This window comes from Rhipicephalus microplus, chromosome 7 (genome assembly GCF_043290135.1).
Source record: "Rhipicephalus microplus isolate Deutch F79 chromosome 7, USDA_Rmic, whole genome shotgun sequence".
Classification (NCBI taxonomy): Eukaryota; Metazoa; Arthropoda; class Arachnida; order Ixodida; family Ixodidae; genus Rhipicephalus; species Rhipicephalus microplus.
In genome coordinates, this window is record NC_134706.1 from 35,299,242 (window position 1) to 35,318,949 (window position 19,708).

The 19,708-nt window shown below is 46.1% G+C and overlaps 1 protein-coding gene across 1 annotated transcript; it reads left to right on the forward strand.

The window, feature by feature from the left end:
- Window positions 1-8,940: 8,940 nt before the first annotated feature.
- LOC119187781 (venom allergen 5) lies at window positions 8,941-9,984 on the forward strand. Its single transcript, XM_037435860.2, has one exon. It carries the CDS (start codon window positions 8,968-8,970, stop codon window positions 9,982-9,984), a length of 1,017 nt encoding a protein of 338 aa, XP_037291757.2. The 5' UTR covers window positions 8,941-8,967.
- Window positions 9,985-19,708: the final 9,724 nt, after the last annotated feature.

Genomic DNA, 19,708 nt, shown 5'->3' on the forward strand with positions numbered 1-19,708 from the left:
CATTGCGGCCGCCATAGTCGTCCAGAGATGGCGCCAAGGTGTCAACTAAAGTGGTTATAAAGTAGAGCTAATGTATAGGGCTCTGTATGGTTTACCCATGCACCCACTCTAGACTGAAGGACGGCACGACGAATGTTCGTCATCTGGTGAGATTGTCGGACCACAGCGAATATTGCGAGAGCGTATCATTATTTCTTTTCAGCTCTCTTTACGTGCTTGCCTTCGCATGCACGCTTCTTGTACGTTTTATATTTGCTTCACGCAATTTACCCAACAGTTTGCATAAGTAAAACACAATAAAAGTGTCAACGTCCAGAAATGTCTCTGTGTACACTTCCGACTCACTGGAGCTGTCTAAGCTAAGGGTCATTAACGGTACACTGATTAGCAAAACCATTTTTCTCGTGTTAAAACCTTCGCTCTTTCACAGTACCCAGAACCGGACACTTGCGCCAATAAGACGCTTGGTGAGCTAAAAAATGAGAAAACATCTGGGTCGTGATACCAGTTGGTTTCCCCACCCTTCACCAGGACGTCACATATTTTGACGGCACTTACGAGGACCCACGAGTTACTAATTCAAAATGACTCATCGCCCACTGAGGCGACCAGAGGCTGAACATAGCAGAATTAAAAATGTTTTGTCTAGCCAATGCCACCAAAGTGCAATATACTTTGTAATATCTGACGTCATGTGCGGAGATTTCAGCGGGACATTTAAAAATAAAACTTTGAACAATTTTCTCCTCTATTACTAAACGCTACATAGTGAAACAACGACAGCCTTTTAAGTCTGCCCCGCCACGGTGGTCTAGAGGCTAAAGTGCTCGGTTGCTGAACCGCAGGTCGCGGGATCAAATCCCGGCTGCGGTGGCTGCATTTTCACAGGAGGAAAAAATGCTGTAAGTCAGAAGTGTGTTCAGATTTGGGTCCACTTTAAAGAACCCCAAGTGGTCTAAAGTTTCGGAGCCCCCACTACGGCATCTCTCAAAACTATATGGTGGTTTCGGGACAATAAAGCTCACATATCAAAGCCCTTTCAGTCAAGGTGTGCACAAATGTACATGGAAACTTCAATGAGAGGTCGCGCACCCCGTGTTTCATCAAATGACTTGAAACAGTAGCAGCATTCGCGCTGTCCTAAGTGGACAAGTGGAGATCACTTAACTTCATTATGTTGAATATTGCTGCAGTTTCATGTTGTTTTGATTTATATGTGCGGTTCCACTTCCCACAATCATCATATTAGGAGCCATGCTAGAAGATCGTTCGACCTTGCGTTTTAGGACCAGCGCGAAAATTACTACAACTAAAAAAAACTGTGCATGCATTTCGGGCCTAAGAGTGCATTCATTTTATGCTAGTACGGAACGTAACTGACGACAAGATATTTAGATATTTAGTTACACCCTCATTAGCTTTAGTTACAAAAGCTCACGAATCAAAACGCTTTCCTTTATTTTCTTACTTGCATTGGCATTGTCTTTATGCCCCACAATTTTCACGAGTTTCTGACAACGCATCATTATTCATGACTGAAAAGGTAGAGTTCTTGAACACACTATCTACTAATCTAAAGGAATTCGATGTTTTTCTTTGGTGTCCCTTTACAACGCGAGATGCAAAAAAAAAGTCACAGCTTCGACAATGGCTGCAACAATGAATGAAATGGCAGCACATCAGGCTGTTGAAAGAAGTCAGGTTAGGAGATTTAGGAACCATGCGAAAATGTAGTAAACATGGTCTATTGGGCTTGGACTGTCAGTAATGCAGTAACAACAGTACCCAGAAGGATGTTGTTGTGAATACTTGACTGCGGCACGTCCAAACTGAGTCACGCAGTCAGCTTTAGTGAAGGTGACACCAAGATTTAGTGAAGGTGACACCAAGCCATAGTCGGCAAAGCACCGTTGTCTCGAGTCGAGAGGGTCCAGACGGAGGCCGGAGTCGACGAGACGTGTCATGTCTATGCAGTTGCGTGTGCCGTAAGCATTCGGCGTTCTACAGGGATTTTAATTCTGCATTAGCGATTTTTCGGATGGTCAATGCAGCATCAGTCCTTGAAAATGGTATAGATTCTTCTTCACCATCTTCGTGTGCTGATCAAGCAGCTGCATTGGCATGTTCGTTGCCCAATATGTCGCAGTGACTTGGAAGCCACTGAAACGTGATTCTGTGTCCTTCGTCGAAGAGGGGATGAAGCAGCTCTCTAATTTCCAGCACTAGTTGTTCATGAGGTCCCCGGCGTAAGGCGAATATCAAACACTGTAGTGATGCCTTAGAGTCCGTGAACACGCTCCATTTCTTGGCTTCTTGGTGTTTAATGACTTGAATTGCGCTACGTAGAGCAGCAAGTTTCCGAGCTGTCGATGATGTCTGGTGGGATAACCGAAACTTCACCGTTGTCGCTGTCGCAGGAAAGATCACCGACCCTGCAGACCCATCCACTTTAGTTGAAGCGTCAGTATATAGATGAGTATGCTCACTGTACTTCTCATATAACAAGAGAAGAGAAAGCTGCATTAGCGCTGGAGACGAGAGCCGGGCTTTTTACCCTATGCCTGGAACCGTGAGTTCAACATGTAGTAGGTCATACCCCATGAGCGAGTTGAAATTCTCGATGGAGTTGTATATCCCGTAGGAATGCGTGTGCGATATGACAAGACTGTCTGGCGAAATGAGGCACAAGGTCGGGCTTCTGGCAGTGAAGCTAGATGATGGGCAGGGGCACGAGTAAGATGCCTCACGTGTGCTCTGAGCACTTCTATCATGATATGCGTCTTCAGCGGGTAGTCATTAGCGATCTCGATTGTGTTAGCTGTTGATGAACATGGCGGTAGCCCCAGACAAACTCGTTGAGACATAGCCTGGATGCTTTCGAGAGTCCGAATGTTGCTCCTACAGGTTTTGGTCAACACAGGCAAACTGTAGTGCAAATAGCCAAGAAAAAGCGTCTTGTACAATTGCATCATTGCATGCACTGAAGTCCCCCAGGTTTTTCCTCCAAGATACTTGAATAAGTTAGCAATTTCTGTCAGCCTCTTTTTCAAGTGGGCCACATGTGCGCCCCAGCAGAGGTCTCTATCAATGAATACACCTAGAAATCTGTGCGTCCTGGCATATGGTATGACTGGGCCATCGACTGATATAGCGTAAGGTCTCATTGGCTTTCGACTAAAAGCAATCAATGCGCATTTCGCTGGCGAGATTTTCAGAACCTGGTCCTTGAGGTACACTGATACCAACGTCACAGCTTTCTGAAGTCTTGCGCGTACCTGAGGTCTTGTCACGCCAGATGCCCAGACGCATATGCCATCAGCGTACATGGATAACTTGACCACACTTGGTAGTCGTTCTACAAGAACATTGAGAACGAGGTTGAAGAGGGTTGGACTCAAGACGCCTCCTTGCGGAACTCCACGATGCGTTGGGTGTTGGGAGGTTGGACCATCTGCAGTGTTTACAAATAAGGTCCGCCCTTGTAAACAACTGCGTGTCCAACAATACAGTTGTCCACCTAGGCCCACTGACTCAATGGCTTCGAGGATGGCGTCATGTAGAACGTTGCCGTATGCTCCTTTTACGTCAAGGAACATTGCAGCAGATAGTCGTTTACATGCCTTTTGTTGCTGGACATATGTGAAGAGATCTATAACATTGTCGATCAAACATCGGTGACGGCGAAAACCAGCCATGGCGTTCGGATATATCTCATAGTATTCCAGGTACCATTCAAGCCTTGCCAAGATCATTCTCTCCATTACCTTTTCTACTCAACTTGAAAGTGCGATCGGTCGGTAAGAGGCAATGTCCAGGAGAGATTTGCCATGCTTAAGAATCGGTACCAAGCGGCTAATCTTCCAATCTTGCGGAACGACGCCAGCTTGCCAGGAATCGTTGAAGATGTTAAGGAGTGTTTCTCGTGCCTGTTTACCAAGGTTGCACAGCATCCTGTGTGAGATGTCATCCGGGCCAGTTGACGACGACTTATTACATAAGACGAGTGCTGCATTGAGCTCCTGTGATGTAAACGGTAGATCCATGCGCGGGTCCCGTGAGTGAAGGATATGATTCACTGTATGTAGGCTTGTGTACGCTGTCTGGCCCACGGTCACGGCGCAGAAATCTTCTGCTACCTCAATTTCGTGTCGGCGATGAAAAAGTGCAAGGGCTTCGAAGGGAAAACGCTGCTCTGGAACAGAACGTAGGCCTCGCACAATTCTCCATATTTGAGACAGTGGTTTATGAGGATCTAGCGACGCACAAAATTTCCTCCATCGTTGGGTGTCTAATTTGTCGAGGCGCCGTTATATCTTCTTTTGGATGCGGCGGGCTGTTCGTAGATTGTCTGTGGCATTGTTGCATCGATATCGTCTTTCGGCACAACAGCAGATCGCATGAAGTCGCTCCCGCTCGAGGTCAAATTCAGAGTACTTCGAAGAGCATATTATTGTGCGCATAGCTGCATGTGCAGTTTCCTTAATAGCTTGCTCAAAACCATTGGACAGGCCTTCTTCACAAGCATCCTCAAGTTTAGTTTTGAACACACTCCAATCTATTCTTTGTGTTGTGTTAGAGGAGTACGTGTTCGAAATACCTTTAATCTTCAGGTAAGTGGGGATGTGGTCGCTTCCGTGTGTTTCAATGTCCAAAAACCGCTTTACCTGTGTAGCAAATTGGCGTGAAACAAAGGACAAACCAAGGCAGCTGCTATATGTAGTGCCTCGCAAAAACGTAGGATTGGCGTCATTGAGAAGGACGAGACCATGGCTGGAAACCAATGATGCTAGACCTCGTCTCGTTAAATTAAGCCTTGAGCTTCCGCAGATGGGATGATGCGCATTGAAATCCCCTGTGATAACCCATGGACCCGGATGTGCCCTTAATATGCCGTCTTGTTTGTTGGCGTCGAATTCACTTGATGGGGATATATACACACCTAGAAGTGCGAATGTCACCTTTGTTTTTTTAACACACAAGCACACATACTGATTGCCGTCGTGAGGTTGCACTGGCTGGACGACGTAAGTGAGCTCCCGGCGAATAAATACAACAACCTTGCTACTTTCAATGTCACTTGAGGAGAAAAATGACTTGTAGCCAGATAATCTGATTGGGTGAGATAATTTCGGTTCACATATAATCATGATAGGAAATTGGTACAGATGAAAGAACTTGCGAAAATCAGATATGCGAGATCTCATACCTCTTGCGTTCCACTGAAAAATCGACGCTTCTCTGACCTCCTGTCGGAACGACTTGTGATTTTCGGCCATGGCTTTACTGGAGGCTTGCAAGCACCGGGCTCAACGCGTCCAGCACCTGTAGGCCGCTCCTAGCAGTTGGCGTATCGATGCTTGTCAGAAGACTTCAGGTGACACTCACAATGGATCGCAGCATAGGAATAATTTGACGATCTGCGTTTGGAGCCTCGTCATAAGCAGCATTGGCTTTCACTGGGAGCAGAGAGCGGGAAGGCTGCTCGGAAGGCCGTGCGTTCGCAAGCACTGGCCAGTCTTCAGGGGAGAGAGGCTTCGCCGGTGGAGGTATTCTTGTATTCTCTGGCTTTCTACTGGATGTTGATGGTGGTGTAGACCGAAGTGGTGCATGAATATCACCATGACTGAAGCGCTTCCGTCGGTGGCGAAGTCAACGCCGGATTTTCTGTGAAGCTTCTCTATCAGTGGAGTTATCCCTGACCATTTCTTTCAGGATACCCATTTCTTTCTTGAGTCTTGGGCATTCCTTAGACGTGGCTTCATGCGTACCTCGACAATTGCCACACCTATAAGTTGTTGTACAACAGGTGTCTACCGTGTGCGCCTCCGTGCACCGGGGGCATACGGTAGAGTTCGCACAGACGCCCTTGACATGGCTGATCTTGAAACACTTGTGGCACTGAAGCGGCTTTGGGACAAAATGCCGTACCACATGCAGGAAATGTCCCACCTTGACGTGCGTAGGGATTGAGTCGCCCTTAAAGACTATCTTAATCAGCGGCTGTTCCCGAGGTGGCTTATATGCTTAATGACCACTCCTTCGTACGCCGGTTTTATCAGAATGGGTAGATCCGTGTTTGGGATTGCCAATTCAATGGCGTAAATGACACCTGCAGTGCAGGTCCCAGTCCTCAGTACGACCGCTCGTACTTTGACATCTCCAAACTCTGTCATCATTCGAAGCATCTCCAGCGTGTCAGGATGTGTTGAGTCAACAGCTAAAACGTTCTTTCGTGTGTTTAGCCAGACCTATTTTATTTCATTTTGTGCTATTCCCTCAAGAACAGTGGAAATAGCTTGCCTGTTCAATTTGCGAAGGCTGACGGAAGGATCCACGGGCATGAAGAGAATGGTATGTGGCCAGCGTTCACTCCTTGCTTTCACGGTTAACGTGCTTGCTGGTGATGACGTCTTGATGAGCCTCCTTTTGGCCTTGCGGCTCATCACAGACACGAAGCTCCCATCTAATGAGTCGTCGCCGTCGACTGAGTAGATGTCTGTGTCTTCACTGGAGCTGCACCAAGAGCCTCGTTTCCTTGCAGAGCTTACAAATGTTGAGCGGTGGCCAGACGGGCCAGCAGTTGGTTCTTCGTCCAAGGGCACAAGAGCAGGAGCATCTCTTGAGCCATCGATAGTGATGGACCATGAGCCTTGAGCCACAGAAGAGCTTGAGGGCGCCGACATTTGACTACGTGGGCCTGTAGAAGTCGCCGCTGCCATCGCCACAAGGCGGGACGCAGAGAGCGTCCCAGGAATTGTGGAAAACGCAGAGTGGCAGTCTTGTGCAGTATACGCATCATTAAGAGTCTATAGCCGCTCGTGTATATATGTATGTTGTCCTTAGGAAATTAAGCAATGCCTTCGTCGCTCGAATTCTTGATAACTTTTGAGGATGGCGCTGTTCGTATTTGTCTAGAGGAGGTTTAATTCTCGGCAGTGTTTTATACCAAGAAGCCTGACCCCCCTACGGTATAGCTAGCAGGTTCGGCAGTCTCACCATCAAAACAGATTTAAAAACGTGCACATCTTCACTGAGAATATTACGGATTACAGATTCATTCCTAAATCGGGAAAATGTTTAATGAGCCTTGGTCTCGGGTATATAGGCCTCACAATTTCTTTGTGCAAGATCAACTAGAACTTGTAAATGTTAACATATGTGGCATCACTCTAAATGACAACTCGGTTTACCGATTTCCTTCTAGCTGCAAGCTTCCACCTCCTTCATACCTAATACTCTTGTTAGAAGATCATCTAGTTAAACTGAGAATTGGTAATTAATTGCCAGTTATGCAATTAAGGGTGACGAAAAAGCAGGCGTACGCATTCTCTCAAAGCCTTATATCTTGGTCATTTTCAGTGCGTCTCCCTGGTTATACCCCAATATTTCAAATAGAGCTCCTTGCAATTATTTTAGCCCTTCGAAATCTTCAAGTAAGTCGCAGTTACCGATTCGCTCTCTGTATGTAAATTTCCAGCTTCATCAAGCGTTTTCGAGTCTCGAATTTAGAATGCATTTACTTCTTTCATTTCCGAATTCTAGCATATACTGCAGTTGGTTTGGTTGCTGGTCATCATGGAATTTTTTTTATTGAAAAGGCTGATGCATTCGCGTGGTGGTTCCAAGAAGGTTACAAATTTTTTTAAATGCTGGAGTAAAAGCTTCCGCAATGGTTTGCCAGCAATGGTGAAGCCAGCTTTTGCCCTCGAATGATCTCAGCAACATTTTCTGGTGGTGCATATTTAGACATCAAGTGGCTTTGACCTGTCCCTCTAAAGCCTGCGTTAATCATAAACTAAAAGGTTGTTTTTGATGTAATAACTCACGGAGACGAATACCAGTGTTTTCATCTCCGATAAAATTTGTCTCGAACTAGGGGCTTACTGAAGAAAACTAGCAATACATGGACGCATTTGAGCACTGTCTCACCAAAAAAGGTTGCCACGTTAAACTTGCCGAGCGCGCGAGGACAATGCTCCGTCACAATCGCCGAACCCCCAAAAGCTCATCATTCCCCTAGTAAGATGGCGGCCGCAGTTGCCATTTAACGGTAAGTACAACATAACTCGTGGGCGATAATTCTCACTCCAGCATTTTCTAAACCTCCTCGGGTGGTCCTAGTTGGTCTGGTGCTGTCTATTCTCCCTCATACTGATTTTATTAGCGAATACAACTTTCGCAAATATACATCACTTAAAAATTACATAAACATTATAGTTTACCAGTTCTAGAATATATTCACCTTTCTTTTTATTGGGATAATAGATGGTGCCCCACTCGCAAATCGGAGGTGTCTTTCCCAAAACATTAATGCTGGATTCCTCCTCTTAATTTTCACTAACGCAGGTCTGGTCAGGTGTCATCTCCTTAATGCTTTCACTCTCGACAGCCACAAAAAAATTGATTACTTTTTTTTTACTTTTGCTACGTTCCCCTATAGCTTTAGAAAAAAGCATCTCTGCATTTTTTTCTGAGAATTAAGAATTACTCCCTATTCTGAAAGTATTCGTTTTCTTGGAGCTTCTTGTCTGGACCACACCAAAAAGAACGTTTTCCTTGCCACCCAGGAATTTCGTGGACACACAACAAGAAATAATTATTAGGCTATTCTCATTCCAAAATTTCTGTGAACTTCTGACTGGTTTATCGTATCGCATATAAGAATTACGTACTTACATATTACTTAGACAATCAATTAAGTATTTTTGCGTAATCTAAACTTAATTCCTTTATAGCGTTAAAAGTGGTCAATCTCCCGTTGATAATACGAGCCACTTGTAAAGGGTCAAGCAAGCAAGCAAGTACCATAACATCTCACAACACCACGAAATCCTTGGCACTACCTCACAGTGGGTGTCAGGCACAGTATAAAGCGAACACGAGAAAGTGCGTGATTGCTGCGTGAGCTCCCGCCTGCTCGAGCTGCGCGAGCCACAGTACACGCAGCGGCGAACGTCGACCCGAAGAATGCTCTGGCGTAGAGCGTGGCTCCTGCTGTCGCTCCTCTTCCCGGCCCAGCCGCAGGAACAGCCGTCGTCATCAGTTCATCCCGAAGGCCCCGACCTAAGACTCTGGCAGCTTGCGGATACAACGACGTCGCCCCTGCCGCCGAACATCCCGAGACCCGCGGACTTCTGCCAGAAGCCGCCGTACAACGACTCGCACGTCATGTGCATGACGCAGCCCTTCACCGATTGCATCACGTACTTCGTCAACTCGACCTTACTGAGCGAAAGCGTCCTGTGGATGCACAACCACTACAGGTCCCACTTGGCCCTGGGTCGACTCGCCGACTTTCCCGCGGCCGGCAACATGCTCCAGCTGCGCTGGGACGACGAATTGGCCAGGGTCGCCGAGGCCAAGGCCCGGCTGTGCGCCGACCACATCGGCAGCCTGAACGTCCACGTAGGAGGCATCTGGACAGTCGACTTCCCCGACGTGGGCATCAGCATGCAGCCGCAGAAAACGGACGACGAGACGGCGCCCGTCATATGGCGCTTCGTGGTGCGTGACTGGTTCGACCAGAACATCTTCTTCCCCAAGGAACATGTCGCCAAGTTCGCCCAGACGTTCGGTACCGAGCAGTTTGTCCAGCTGGCCGCCGCCGACACGTATGCCGTCGGATGCAGCTACACGCGCAACATCATGCCCAAGACGGTCCTGCCGGAGAAGTATTTCAACATCTACGTCTGTCTCTACGGGCCCAGGGCGCCCCTGGTGGGAAAGCCGCTCTACTACGCGGCTCCGTACTGCTCGCTCTGTCCGCAGGACACGATATGCGACGTGCCCTCTGGACTCTGCGTACTAAGGAGCTCGAAGCCGGGCCCCCCCAGGCACCCGCCACTGCCAGATTCCAAGAAAGATGACGGGAACAGCACTGGGAAGCAGGCGGCCTCCGAGGCTGTCACCGTCGTCGTCTCCGTGGTGTCCCCGATTGTCATGGCCCTGCTGGCCCTCTACGGCTGGCGCCAAGGTGACGGCTGAGAGGCAGCACTACAGACTGCCACCACGTTGCACACCCACTGGGCCACCACAACGGTTTTGGGGCGGCACGCACTCGTTTGAAGTTTTTAACGTTTTGACACGCGTGCCTTGTACACATGTTTATTGTATTTCACGTGCGTTTGTTTCACATATGTTGTTTCGTATTTAGTACTAGAGTAAAACGCCACGAATTTTCGCCAGTGCACCCGAGACTGTTGTATTTATATTTATTTTGTCGTTGTCCACCTAATATAGCAGTGTCCCTCGGGCATTTTCGGTCCTAATCTGGACCGATCCAGATTGCACTCGATCCAGATTAGGATTCAGATCTGCGAGGTTGCGGCCGGTATATACTACATACTCGATCTATAATATGCGTTATACATCGAAACGAAGACCGCTTTATGATGCGCAGATGCTCGAATCATAAGCAACGTTTGTCGTACTAAAGAAACGAACTACTTTTAATGACCTTGCTAAGTCATACGATACAGAATAAATGCGAAGAATTTCTTTGCGTTCCGTAGTATTCCGAGTATCTATCTATCTATCTATCTATCTATCTATCTATCTATCTATCTATCTATCTATCTATCTATCTATCTATCTATCTATCTATCTATCTATCTATCTATCTATCTATCTATCTATATCTATCTATCTATTTATCTATTTATCTATCTATCTATCTATCTATCTATCAATCTATCTATGTATATATCTATCTATCTATTTATCTGTCTATCTATCTATCTGTCTATTTATCTCCACTTACGTTTTGGTGCCTCGTGATAAGTTGGAGTAAACCAAAATAAGTATCTGAGGGTAAAATGGTTTGAAGAGTATACGACTCGCTGGTCATGACATTTATAATGTCAAAATCACGTCGCGTACGTTGTCAAACACTCTTCAAAAAACAGTGGCACAGGCCTGGGGGCGGTTATGTGACACAGGTATGCGAGTATGTGCCACAGGTGTTTGACAGTTCATATATATATACCCAAGAACGGCGAGAACCCACAAGGGTAATTTTAGCGATAGTAGGCCAGCAGCGGGCAGGTGAGGGATACGTGTTTGCTGCTGGCCTACTACACAAAAATTATTTATAATGTTGTGGGTAACCAGCAAGTGTGCTTGTAGCTGTTACCCAAAGAGTGTTTAAAAAAGGCTCTGAAAGGCCACTTTTTTAGTTTTCGCTGTGACGGGGCTGGGCGTTCCGCACAGGCCTGTCGTTTTTTTTTATTGTTTAAGTGCACTGGCGGGCTCCAAATGGTGAAAGGCCTCATATTCCCGGACGTGTACACAACCTCCCACCGCCGGTGCTGCGGCACTCACCGGGCTACGCTTCCGCACATGCTGTCGGATTGCCCAGCACAGTACAGACACATTAACGCCCCGACCCTTTGGTCGAAGCTCCATGAGTCTCTGCGAAGCTCCGCTCTTTACGACCAAACCTGGACGACCCAGCAGGCCGGTGAGGCAGCGTCGAGGTATGTCCTTGACGTAGGTAAGTGGTAAGTGACACGTAGATAAGTGGTAAGTTAGGTAGGTAAGTGACAAACTTTATTATGATCCAACGAGGAATTACAGGCCCGGGCTAGGCCTCCAGGAGCTGTCGTCCGCTGAGCATCGTGCGATGCCTTTGGCGATAGCCATGACTCGCTGGACAGCCCAGATTTGGTCCACTGCACGTGGGCTGAGAAAGGTGGCTCGCCACGGCTCAGACAGTCGTCCTGGGGTACACTCATGCTCGTCCGAGTAGTGGCGGCAAACACTGCACTCACACTTCCAAAGAATATGCGCCATGTCGTCTCGTTCCCGCACCACGGACAGCCGGGTGACGGGTGCAGCGAGGGACACAGTCTATGCAGGTGCCGGAGATTCTCAAATGTGTCGGTCTGCAGACGCTTACGATCAGACGCCTGAGATCTTTCTAGCTGCATGTGGGGTGGTGGGTAACGTCGTCGCGTTTTTCTTGAACGGTTTAGGATATCGTGGAAGGTAACCGTGATGTCCTTGCAGTCCCGTAAGGCCTCGGGGTCTGTTATCGATGTCGTAAAGGTATTATGTCCTCCGACCTCACGTGCCTCGCAATCGTCCACTTGCTGAGAATTTTGTGCATTGTTTTTTGATGCAGTGGCTGACGACGAAGAAGAATTATGCCTGAAGTAGGTATGCGCTACTGTTGATACGTGATAGAGAATAAGCATTCCGATGGGCTAGAGCATTGGACGAACCAATCATCAAGCAATTCGAATTCTCTGACGTCTGGTTGCTCCTGTCATGTTCTAAACACTTTATTAGCCGTGTTAACGCTATTCTTTTCTCAACGTCATAACTAAGGAGAGTTTAGAAACAACTTTCAGCCCCACCGCGGTGGTCCAGTGGCTAAGGTACTCAGCTATTGACCCGCAGGTCACGGGATTGCATCCCGACTGCGGCGGCTGCATTTTCCATTAAGGTGGAAATGCTGTACGCCTGTGTGCTCAGATTAAGGTGCACGTCAAGGAACCCCAGGTGGTCGAAATTTTCGGAGCCCTTCACTACGGCGTCTTTCATAATTATATGGTGGTTCTGGGATGTCAAACCTCACATATCGGTTTTCGGTGCAGAAAGCACACCAATTTACTCTGTCGACATTCGTTGCAGCTCCCTGACGTATTATTTTGCGAGAATAAATACAAAGCTCCCGAGATCAGCGATTTCAGTTGCCACGCTTGTCGTGCATGTCCGCGGTAAAGTCGTCAATGGCTCAGTTTCCTCTTCTCATGCCACGTTAGCGAACTTTAGTGCGTTCAAGGAAGACTCACCTCCGTATTCTAGAACGCCCCTTCACTCAACGCTTCACCTTTACTTGAGAAAGCCGATGGGAGCGCCGTCTTTAGGCATGGCAAGTCACTGCATATCAGTGATATTCTGCTGCGATTCATGAGTAGCGCAGTGTCATTTTCCGCCGAGCTGTGACGCATTGCTCAACTCTGTCAAGTGAAGGGAAGAAGTCGAGTCGAGGAGCGTTTGTGAATACGGGGGTCAGTGTTATTGTAATGCTGGCGCATTGCAGGGCCTTCGGCACGATTCTATGTATAAATTTATTTACATCGGATGCATCCAACACATCTACTCCGTCGCGGAGTGTTTCGATGTATTCTTGCACATAACATCTCATGCACGAGTTGCGAACCATGCGTCGAGGCGTTCGAAGTTGCTTCCCGAAATAACAGCTACCCGAATTGTTTATTAAAGTGAAAGTCTCGCATGCATAACGGGTGAAATATCCAGTGTTAGCAATCATCATTGATAGCTAAAGCATAGAAGCGCATCAAGTTACGCGAAGAGCGAAGTCCCAAGAAGGCGAGAGTTCAGGAGAAAACGAAAGCTTCAACGGCTGAAAATTGCTTGAGCCGGAATCGTTTCGTTTATTTTTTTTTGTCGCCAAGGAGATTGTGGTTAATATACACAAGGGGGATTGGTTACACTGCACTTTGTACCGCGTAAGTTGTCATAGAATGCATGGGTGAAAAGAAAGAAATTAGGCAAGAGCAAGATGAATCTTAATGCACAATAATTGTCACTGCAGCGAAAGTTTGTTGTTGTTGTTGTTGCCCCTTCGCACTGGCACATACCCACTATGGGGGATTGGCCATGAAATCTAGAAGTATCCTATATGAGATATATTAAAAGGTTTATACTTAATGAAAAACTAATGATGTAATAGAAAATAATAATTAACTAAAAAGGAATATTAAACTAAACAAATAATTGAAGATTGCAGCGAAAGTTTTTAAAAGTCACTTCGTCTTCTTTAAAAGGTCTGACAACTTATTTCGGACGTGCGCGTGCAGAAATGACGTAACATTCAGGAATGACGACGTGTAGGCAGCAGAACTACACCTCTGCGAAATATAAGCGACATAGAAACTTTCTGCGCGGTCACATAAGCACGCTTTAAAAGTTGCCCAAGACGCACTGGCGGGCTGTGGATCCGTATACATCCGGTGAAGGCTGTGCCATTTTATTGCATACAGCTAAACAAGGCTGGAGGTACTTTTATGGTGTAATATATTTTATTATAAAAATACAACAATGTTTCAATATTATCAAAAAGACCGTCGACCACGTACAGTAATCAATGGTCACATGTTTTGGTACATCGAATCATGTTTTCACCGCCAGAGGCGCCACAGGTCATTCTTCGCGACTTTCAACGAAGATAAAAGAAACATAAATCCACCTCCCACGACAAAGGCACACTTGGTCAGAGTCAGTGTGAATGACAATATTGCAATTAGGTGAATCATCAAGGCTCACTTCCCGTGTTGTGCTGCAACACGCAATTTTTAAATGTTATCTGGGCAATAGTATCCATTCATATTCCGTAGATGATGCACGTGTCAACACAAATATATCCCACAAGTTATATCGCATTCAAATTAGTGTGTCAGTTGAAGGAGTACTCACAAAAAAATGCTGGTTTTGGAACGTTAAACCTCTGCAATAATAATATTAATTATTATTATTATTATTATTATTATTATTATTATTATTATTATTATTATTATTATTATTATTATTATTATTATTATTATTATTATTATTATTATTATTATTATTATTATTATTATTAGTTTTAGTGTGAATTGAAGTTTATTTTCACCACAGTGTTACACCGTACAACGTGTGGTGTGGAATGCAGGAAAAAAGCTGCGATAAAAACGCAGCTTGTCTAGCCCCACATCCCATCAATACAAGGCAGGAAAAGTGACAGCATTCGTAAAGTACTGAAACAACTAAACGAGCACAAATACATTGTTTAAAGTGGCACCAATAAGAAATACTGCATACATAAAATTTTGAGAAATGTATATAGGATCACACGCTTTGAGGAAATACAAAAAATAGAGATAAGCAGAAGATAAAAAACAAAGATTTGAAACTACCTAAATCTCTCTTGCGTCGTAAAGGTAAAAAAATATTCGACATATCCTGTCGCGAAAGAAGGCGCGATTGCTTCAATGAAAAATTGAATTTATTTAGTATGTGTGGGAGTGAATGTTTCAGCTTTGTAGAGCGTAGTTTGTTCGGCATCGAGGAACCTTCCAATAATCACTCTGTCTAGTAGGTCGAGACAAGGTGCTGCGCTCTAAGCGTGCTATGGAGATAAGATTGTTACTTCCTTTGTTACTTTCAGTTTTTAAAGACGCTAGTAAACAATATTCATACATGTTGTCAAATCTTATGACTCTGAAATTGTTGAATAAAGACCAGGTATGTGCATTATATTCGGCATTTGCAATAGAAGGAAATGCATTTTTTGTAGTGTGAGTAATTTCAGCTTAGAGTGCAAGGTGCCAGTACCCCGCACCAAAAGACCGTTGCGTAACTGGGAAGAAAAAAGCGTGTTGTATACCATCAGCATCTGAGTAGTCGGTAAAAATGACTGAAATCTGCTAAGCATGCCTAGTGCCTTACTTAACTTGTTTCTTACCATTTCGGTTTGTGAATCCCGTAACATATGCTCATGAAAAACAATTCCCATTGCTTTAGCGGTCAAAGAAAAATCAATGACAGAATCGTGCAGGTGTAGTTTTAAGTAGCTTCGTAAGTTGTTCCTTTTGAACGAAATAGGATGGCTTTGGTTTTTGAACAGTTGATCTGTAGGGAGGTAGCAGTCACCCATGCATACACTATTATTATTATTATATTACTATTATTATTATATTATTATTATTATTATTATTATTATTATTATTATTATTATTATTATTTATCTCGTTTTCTGTGTACACTGTAGTGTTTACAGTGAAGCTGACATTCCAGCAGTACCTTTCTAAAGGCTTTTGTGCCGCTCCCACACCTTCGCTGAAAAGACATGGAGTGGAGCGCACTTGGAGCGAAAAAAAGCAGTCTATGAACGAGAGGTTTCATGTAGAAAATATATTTGCATCAACGGCAACTTGAAGATGTCTGCAAAGCGTACGCTTGGAGTTACTATTACGCTTAGTTAACTCACGATTAGCTTAACAAAATATGTCACATTTTCTACAAGGTTTATTTTTCTATTGCCAAAAAATATTAAAGCACTTTCCTAACTGCGAAGGTGAAAGCCAGCCAAGCTATGAGTATCATGTTTCGGGTATACAGCAAACTTGCTGTAGTGAAATCAAGTAGTATAGTTATCGAATATATTGAGCCACAAAGTAAACATGCATAAAAAAGATGCAGATGCTTTTCTCAGGCACCACGCTAAGTTATCTAAGCAATGGCAATCTCAAAATTAAATCCTGCAGTGCATAAAAAAGTTGCTTCGAAAGCGGAAAAATGGCGTGACATTATGCAAGTTGTCTTCTCATTCAGACAAAATCGTTCATGTCGTTCTGTGAAGTTGGCAAAGCCGTACATATTTATGTACACATGCACGTCTTGTCCATTTCTTCGGCGCGATAACCCCGGATTAGTCGAGCTCACTTGACCTGCCCGGCGAACATCGTTTTTCCACGCGTCTCTACGATCCGTCACAGCCTAGGCGTACAATTGTTTTTATATAAAGACCTTACGTGCACAAGTCTCGCTGTAAAAAAAACGCTGAACAAAGCAACAAAGAGCGTAGTGGCGTCTCTAGAAGAAGAGAAGGTTGAAGCACGAAAAAGAAAAACGTTGGACAACAATACGTTTTTCTTATTCTAATTTTCATTCAAGAAAACAATTAAGCTTTCTTGTCTGAATGAAGCAATGAACCATTATTGCGGTCTTCCCTTTTGACGTATACTTTTTTTATTACATCAAGTAATACTCATAAAGTATAAGAGACGCTCCAAAATTCAGACAGTCAATTCTTCGCCCCAGTGTGGGCATGAGGGATATTAGCGGCAACATCTCAGTGCCACGAGCTCGTGTGCCCACGAGACCTGCTGCATCGACGTGGCACTGTCGGCATTCGTTGGTTGCCCATTAAGAAGTCGCGGAATCAGGCAGCTAGTTCTAACTTTCTCAGAACGTGTTTCACCCGTACGCCGATTGCCAGAGTTCTGGCCAGCAACTTCGAGGCATGCCAACCATCGTTGCTGTTCCAGAGCGTCGCCGAAGAAGAGAGTTCAAGTCGAAGCTGCCGTTCTTTGGTCGTCAGAAGAGGGGCAACCCCCGCAGCTTGCCATCGTTCCAAGCGCCAAAAAACGTTCCAGAACTCTGCGGCCGCCTGACGACGAAGCTACAGGAACCTGATCGAGATGAACGCCGGTGCGACCTTCCCCGAAACGCGACACGACCATCTCCTTTCTCGGCGCGCTCTTCTGTGAGTGATCAATTTTCGGAAACTCCAGAGACGAAGCCGAGTTGCGACATCAACAATCCACCGTCATCGGACAGCGGTAGTACTCGGAACACCAAGAGACCCCGAGCCTCGAACGCGTCCCGAGTCTTCGCGAGAGAAGGCGAAGTCGTCGCGAGTGAAAAGCTAGAACCGTGGGCTGTGACGTTATCGGACGCAGTCGTAACCAGGGACGTGCGTATGGTCGTGCGGGGGTACCCACTCTGCCATTCGCTGCTTCACCCAGTTGTTCGCGAAGGCACCCTTCTACTAAGTTATGGCCAGCACATTATGAACCGCATTATTACCTGTAAACCTTCGTCTACAACCACGACGACGACGACGATGAGGCCTATCGTGGCACAAATATGGAGTCCCCACCGGGTCACGTTCTACTTGCGTCCGACCCCAATGAATGTAGATGCCCGCGGTGACGGCAAGCCACGCTTCCTTTCCTCCCGGTCGACCAGCGATTGTTCTTCCAGAGTTTCACGCTGTGGAATGGTGAAACAACGATGGACGCCTGAAATCAGGTGTCATATAATCTTTGTCTCTCGCTGTACCAGCAGGCGTGGAACGGGCGATGACCGACAGGTATGCGGCGCCGCCAGTTGGTATTCCCAGGGCGGCCGTCGATGCTGGAACAGCGCCAGAAGCTTTCCTGGAAGACCGTAGCCTTCGGTGCGTGGCTGGTTCGTCTGAACAAGTGGAACGCCGCTGAACCATGGAGGTCGTTGGTGGTGAAGGACAATCGCCGTGCCCCGAAGGAGCATGGAGACGAAAACTGGGCTGTGCCTGTACAAAGACGGTAGATGGGCAGCCGCGATAGAGGAAGGTGCTGATCCGATTGCGTACGATACTCATTCGTTAATTATTGTTCAATTAACTTTGTTTCAGAAAGAATTAAATGTACTTTTGATGATTTGTTGTCTCTGTATTGGCGTTTTAGGTAGGTGCACATGGAAAATGCAGCTCTATAGCTGACCTGGTTTCGTCAGTTCTATATTTGTGAGGGTGGATGTGGTGAAGAGTGGGTTGACTTAACTGCGGTGCTCCCCCATCCTCTTTTTCTCTATCATCTCAAATTAAAGGCACTTGCGTTCAGAACGCAATTCTAAGACATTAGAAAGTTTGGGTATAGGGACCCCAAGGAGCTTGGGGACCCTAGAAGCTTGCGACGCGCCAGAGCACATGAGCAGAAACCAAGACAATCTTGGGCTCTTGCGTTCATGCTGACCCCAAGCCCAAAACCTTTTGGTTCAGCACTACCAAAGCTGTGGGGTGTAAGAAAACCGCACAGTTGTGCAGAAAAACATAGTCCCAGATATAATAAGTGCCCTAAAATTGACCGGGTTGACCAAAAAGTAAGCGTTTTTGGGTGTGTGTTACGCCACATCATTAAGTGATGCGTTTATTGTTCGCATTTAGTTCACACACGAGAAATTATTTTTGTCTCTTACTTCCTGTCACAGCGTTTGCAAGTCAGCATGGCAGCCTCCATGCAAAAGCGACTGCCTGCTTTGATCCGAACTTGCTCTTGCTACACGCCCACTGAACTGGCAGCAACAAATGAATGGAGAAATCCACCATCGATTTGTTTCATCTTACTCTGAGAATAAAGCATCAGGTACGTGTTAACGAGATATGCTGCTTGCCTAGGCAAATGTGCTAAGACTAATGCGCCGAGGCAGGGCTCGGGCTGCGTCGCCAGACCAAGAACGCTGCATCTTCAAATATCACACATGACACATGGCACAGCGTTTCGTGCGCGCCAGATCCTCTGTCGATAGAAACAAAAAAAGAGAGAGAAAAGAAGCATTGCGGTGGGAGATGTGAAGGAACGCGTCGACGAAAAAGCAGTTATACGAGAACCACGATAAGCGTCGGAGATAACCAGACACAAAGTGATATTATCCGCCGGAATGAGCGCCTACCCATCTTCAGCGCGCAGAGCAACAAATCCAAGGTACGCTTCTAGTTCTTGGCGTGACTGTTTGTTTCACAGTTTCACTGTATTTTAAGTTAGTAAACAAGGCTTATCTGCAACGAGTGTGTATAGACAATTCGGCGAACAGAATCCGTGAAGACGGTGAGCAGACGACATGGCGCGAATGAATAAATGCATGTGGAGAAGCTAATCGCCCTTTCTATTGGCTTAGGGGCCCCTATCCTACACAGTGCTGAAGGCTGGGGCACCAAGGCGTCTTGGTTCGCCAGGGAGACGAAGCAGACACAGCGCGAGCCATGGTGCTGCATGGCCCGCGTTTCGCATAATTTAGAATTTGGCCACGGGTGGCACCCCGTGCGTTTGACCGAGTTCTCAAACTCTTGTGATCCTGTGAACGCAAGAGCAACCTACCCAAAGAAGCTTGCGAACCCAGTGTCAGTGGGCCCCCAATTCTCAAACTCTCTAATTATAAG